Source organism: Cydia splendana, chromosome 8 (assembly GCF_910591565.1).
Source record: "Cydia splendana chromosome 8, ilCydSple1.2, whole genome shotgun sequence".
Taxonomy (NCBI): domain Eukaryota; kingdom Metazoa; phylum Arthropoda; class Insecta; order Lepidoptera; family Tortricidae; genus Cydia; species Cydia splendana.
Window position 1 is genome coordinate 7,293,346 of NC_085967.1, and position 5,167 is coordinate 7,298,512.

The window sequence follows — 5,167 nt, forward strand, 5'->3', positions numbered from 1 at the left end:
GCCAAAAAGCTTCATTGCTAAAAATTGTTATACTTAGGTACAATAAAATTAGAATAAGTTACTTTAAAGCTTTAGAAAACTACTACATTTTCTTCTTTTTTCTTTGTTATGTTCGTTTTTTTAGCATTATATAGTAAAAGACTCCGCGATCTTGACGTGTCTTTTCATTGAAAAACGCTTTTAAAAATCAGTAACTAGCTATTACATAAGAAAGCAAAAGAATGTAAATAATCGTAAGTATATGATTCATAATTTTAGGGTTTCTGGTTTCTCAGCCTTTTTTATTTCTCGAGGCACGGGAATTCTCGACTCGAGTTTCTCGAGTATCTCGAGAAATTTTAAGTTACAAAAAACACCTTGTCATTTAAATTTTTTTGCTTTACTAGGTATAATCAGACTAATAGGAATCGTAGGTGAGATCAATAATCAAACAAATGGAAAGTTTTTAGTTACCATAAATTGCACTTAATAATCGAAATTCAACAAGAAAAAAAACTAAAGGTGCATGCGTGCGCGCCAGCGATGTGATATGCCATAGTATAATATTTCTTTAGGTACTTATTTCACAAAATGTAAACAAACCACAATAAGGTATTTTATCATCAAGTTTTTCTAAGTAATATAAATACTTAGGTACTCAACGTAACAATGAAGCTGCTAATATTGTGCTATTTTGCTAATAGAAATATATCGGGATGATTTCATTTATCAATAGTAATTTAGTTTTACAATATTTGTTATTACAAGGCCAAGGCAAAGAAAATAAGCGATCTTGACGTGTCTTTTTAATGAAAAACACTTTTGATAAATAAGTCACGGCAAATATGTAACAATGTCATATACGATCATTTATATTGTTTTGCTTTCATAAGTAACAGTTACTCAGGTTTTAGAGCGTTTTTCAATAAAAATACTCGTTAAGATTGTTGACTTTTTTTCTAATGCTAAAAAAACGAATTATATTAATGAACCTAAAACGAGACGAATTATTTAGACATTTGAGAGTAGTAGTTATAAAGTTTCAAAACATGAAAATATGTTGAAGCCAGATCGATAGGGGACGGATCAAGGCAGTTTTGTATTTAGTTGGTTGATTAATAAATGTTTTAAGTTCATTTAACTACATTTATTTAACTGCTTAAAGAAATACACTATAGTATAGACACATCACGTGAATCACGTCTTTACTTGTACGCGTGTTTTCTTGTTACTGATAAGTACTGACAAGAGATTTATTTCTCAAGTTCTCGAGGCATTGATATTTTTTTCCCGTCTCGACGAAGGACAAATTTCTCGAGATTTCTCGCCTCGAAAATTCTCGAGCAGAAACCCTCTAATGGTTACATATTTGGCGTGACTTATTTTTCAAAAGTGTTTTTCAATAAAAAGACACGTCAAGATTGTTTACTTTTTTCTAATGCTAAAAAAAATAACTATAGGTTAGGTTCATGTGACTTAATGCTTGCCTGTCGGTACAGAAGTAAATGCAACAACTAGCCTAAAAATAAAATTAAAAATTATCATATTTTGGTTTGTTTTTGTTCAGGATTTATTTGTCATTTAGGTACACGATGTCCGCCTATCCTAATCATGGCCTACTAGCATATTATGCAGGAAATTTAAAATATAATTTATGAATAGTTAATACTTTTATAGTATCATTACATTTCATACTTTATTACATTTTACAAGATGTACCTAGGTAAGTAGATAGGTATAAGGAAGAAAAACAATAATACGTTTTTTTTCTCAATTTAATACATGTAAGTATACATAGTAAAATTGGCCACTTATTCTTTTTTTCTATACTTAATCTGTTATTACTGTCACCCTGACGTTGTCACAAGTATTTATTATTAGGTACATACATGAGTCCCACGGTATTGTCCGGACGTTTAGATGAGCCTTTCCTATAGTGTAAAATATATGTGAACGTGTTTGCAATAACATAAAATACGACGAATTCAGAACACGCAATCGGACGGATAAGGTCACCGTTCGTACGGCGTAATAATAATCCTCGCCCCTCGCAGCTGTCTGCGCACGATCCCCCGTCTCTCTCACTCGCGTAGCGCGAGAGAGGGACCGCGGCGTCCGCCCGACCGCGTGCCTGTCGGTCGGATGACGCCGCCAGTTGGTCCCCGCACCATGTCCGGGTCGAACGTGCGCCGTTCAGATCGCGTTATGCTCAGCGAAAGAAACATTCTCTCAGAATTCCTAAAGATGTACAAAACATTTCCATGCCTTTGGGACCAAAAGCACATGAACTATGCCAATAGAGAAGCACGCGACACTGCGTACGAAGAGCTCTTAGAGAAGTATAAGTTGTACCACGAAAATGGCACGGTGGTTGATGTTAAGAAGAAAATTGAACATATGCGGTGTGCATACCGACGCGAGCGTAAAAAGGTATATTCACATTTAATATGAACCCATTTTATTATGCGTCATTGCCTACTACTTACACGTAGTAAATAATAATAAAATAAACTTTCATTAGTGTAACGGCCTCTCCTAACGTCACGATAATCGCATGCGATTTGCAATACATTGCGGCATTTGGTCGATCTATTGAATTTTTGTTGCTACTTAGCCAGCAACTATCTAAAATCGCATGCCATTTGTTGTAACGTCTGTGGAAGACTTAACTTAGGTTTGTGTACCTCTGAGGCCGCAGACTGGATGCAAGCGGCAAATCAAGGCCGTTCATAGATTTGGTCGAGCGCAATGTACTAGGTACCTATAGTCCGACAAGAAATTGTAGAAAATTATTGGGGGCGCCACTTCCTACGTAACTCACATTTTTGACGTAAAATGCTTAAACATGGCAACAATAAAAGTATGGAAATTCTTCTAGTCCATCTAGTTCCATTTTATTTAATAGTCTTCTAGTTCCATTTTATTTAATTTCTACTATTTTATGTCGCACTATATGAATGGCCTTGATTTACTGCTCGCCGCGCCCCGCGCCGCTTGCTTCCAGTCCGCGGCCTGTAGGGCTACCGCCAATACCGAAAATCGTCAATTGCGGGCATTTTTCTCTGTCACTCTAATTACGCCTTCATTGGAGTAAAAGAGTAAGATCCCCGCAATTTGCGAATTTCGGTTTTCGCGGTAGCCCCTCTGATACGTTGTAAAGCCGACCACTGACTAACAGACCGCCGGACGATATCGGCCTGTCAGTTAGAACAAAAATTTGACAGCTCCGAACAACTGACAGGCCGATATCGTCCGGCGGACTGGTAATCAGTGGGCCCCTTACATATACGTATAATACTGATTATTATTCGAATTTCAGGTGCTTATGAGTAGATTTCGTGGGGGCCATTACAAACCACATCTCTGGTACTACCACCTTTTGACATTCCTACACGAGGAGCAAGAGCAAGACGAAGACAATGACAATGAACAAGCGGAGTGCAAAAACGAATCCACGTTCGATGATAGTTATCAGGTAACTAATTAACTAACCTTTTCATGAATAGGTATATTTGATTGTATTGCAATATTCGTTTACCATTTAAAATGCCAACTGTCAAAATCATATTCAGAAGATTTCGAACGATGTCACTAATAAGTATTGGGGCCCACTGATGTCACTATTGGGGACCAGTCCGCCGGACGATATCGGCCTGTCAGTTAAAAGCAAAATTTGACAGCTCCGAACAACTGACAGGCTGATATCGTCCGGCGAACTGGTAATCTGTGGGCCCCTTAAAATGAGATACCTACCTACTTTCCAACATTTGCATAGCCATGCTTTTATTTTTACGCATATGATTCCTTTGTTTGTGTCATTCTAAATGCTCCAAAATGGTAATTCACTGTTTTCCAAAAATTTTAAAGTTAGGTAAAAGTTTGTTTGTTTAACAGTCTGTCTGACTGTTAGATAATTCTGGCAAACCATATACCTAAAGTAGAGACAGGCGCGAAATACAAAACATCTATGGGTGATACTGATCGATAACCCGGCCCGCTCTGCAGCTTTCAATTTGCCGCCATTTTCTGCAGACAATTTATTTGTCAGACTAATAGGAATCAGCTTATTCCTGTTACTTTCATCGTATGAAATATTACAGCCACCATCTGACATTAGTATTCAGGCTTTCCTTATTGCTGCTTTCATTGTATTTTAGCAATATGAATTATAGGTCCACAAATTTAATGCTTATAACTTCTAATCTGCAGTTATCTTATCTCAAACTATATTTATTTGTACTGTACGTCAAATAATATTAATGAATCAGCCAAAATATTCATTAACTTTTCAATTTTAGGAAACACAATTTGTAGACTCCGATGAAGAAGAAACTAAACCAAAACGACCGAAAAGAAAGCACAATTCTTCCAACAACACGTATGTAGAACACCTTCAGAACGAAGAAGAATACCTGGAACCAGAAATATTGGAACAGGAACAGGAACACGTGGGACTACCTCATTCCTACATCATCGATAACGAGGCAGAGGCGTTCGGACGAACCATTGGTTTCCAACTCAAGGAGCTAAACCACATGCAGAGAATTCTAGCAGAGAAACTAATTTCGGACGTCATATATCAAGCTAGACTGGACAAATTAACTGTTGATACTACAATAGCCTCTGATGATTAATTGAATAGTTTTATTAAGTAATTTTGATAATAAAAACAAATGAATAAAACTGTTTTTCTCTTTTGCGATGTTTCCATATCGAAATAAGAAGCGATCGGACTTGGCAGCTCAGCGCCGTACGAACTCGGTCGTCTGGCGCTCAAGGTGGTCCATTGCGGCCGAGAGGGCCCGACGCGGCCCACGTGTGTCAATGCGGCAACAGCCGAGCCCGTAGCCCCATCGGCATGGTCGCAACCTGCCACACTGTGCGCAGCTTACTAGGAGCGCAGAATATCCGAGGAGGTTAATCGAGCCCACGTAGCAACACCAGTCGAGTTGAGCTAGTGTGCTCCCCTCTGTGTATTTAAATTGTATAGGATAAAGGGGCCGCATTTGATATCGGCGGGGTCTTGATAGTTTGGACGGGCGTTGTTTTGTAAGAGATTGTGAATGTGTGAGAATAGGTAGAGAGCTGTCGAGAGCCGGGCGATTAATTTTCAAGTGCTGACGCAATCGTACACAGTGGTTTTTGTTTCGCATTACGCGTTTCATTCCTTTTATGAATTCGCATTCAG

General features: G+C 38.0%; 1 protein-coding gene across 1 annotated transcript; it reads left to right on the forward strand.

Moving 5' to 3' along the window:
- The first annotated feature begins 1,916 nt into the window (after positions 1-1,916).
- On the forward strand, positions 1,917-4,637 carry LOC134793226 (uncharacterized). Its single transcript, XM_063764797.1, has 3 exons — positions 1,917-2,409; positions 3,299-3,454; positions 4,278-4,637. Exons 1-3 carry the CDS (start codon positions 2,122-2,124, stop codon positions 4,611-4,613), a joined length of 780 nt encoding a protein of 259 aa, XP_063620867.1. The 5' UTR covers positions 1,917-2,121; the 3' UTR covers positions 4,614-4,637.
- Positions 4,638-5,167: the final 530 nt, after the last annotated feature.

Coding starts and splice junctions, on each gene's coding strand:
- LOC134793226 (XM_063764797.1), top strand. CDS start 2,122: ATGACGCCGCCAGTTGGTCCCCGCACCATGTCCGGGTCGAACGTGCGC. Junction 2,410..3,298: donor ACCGACGCGAGCGTAAAAAG/GTATATTCACAT, acceptor TTCGAATTTCAG/GTGCTTATGAGTAGATTTCG. Junction 3,455..4,277: donor CGTTCGATGATAGTTATCAG/GTAACTAATTAA, acceptor TTTCAATTTTAG/GAAACACAATTTGTAGACTC.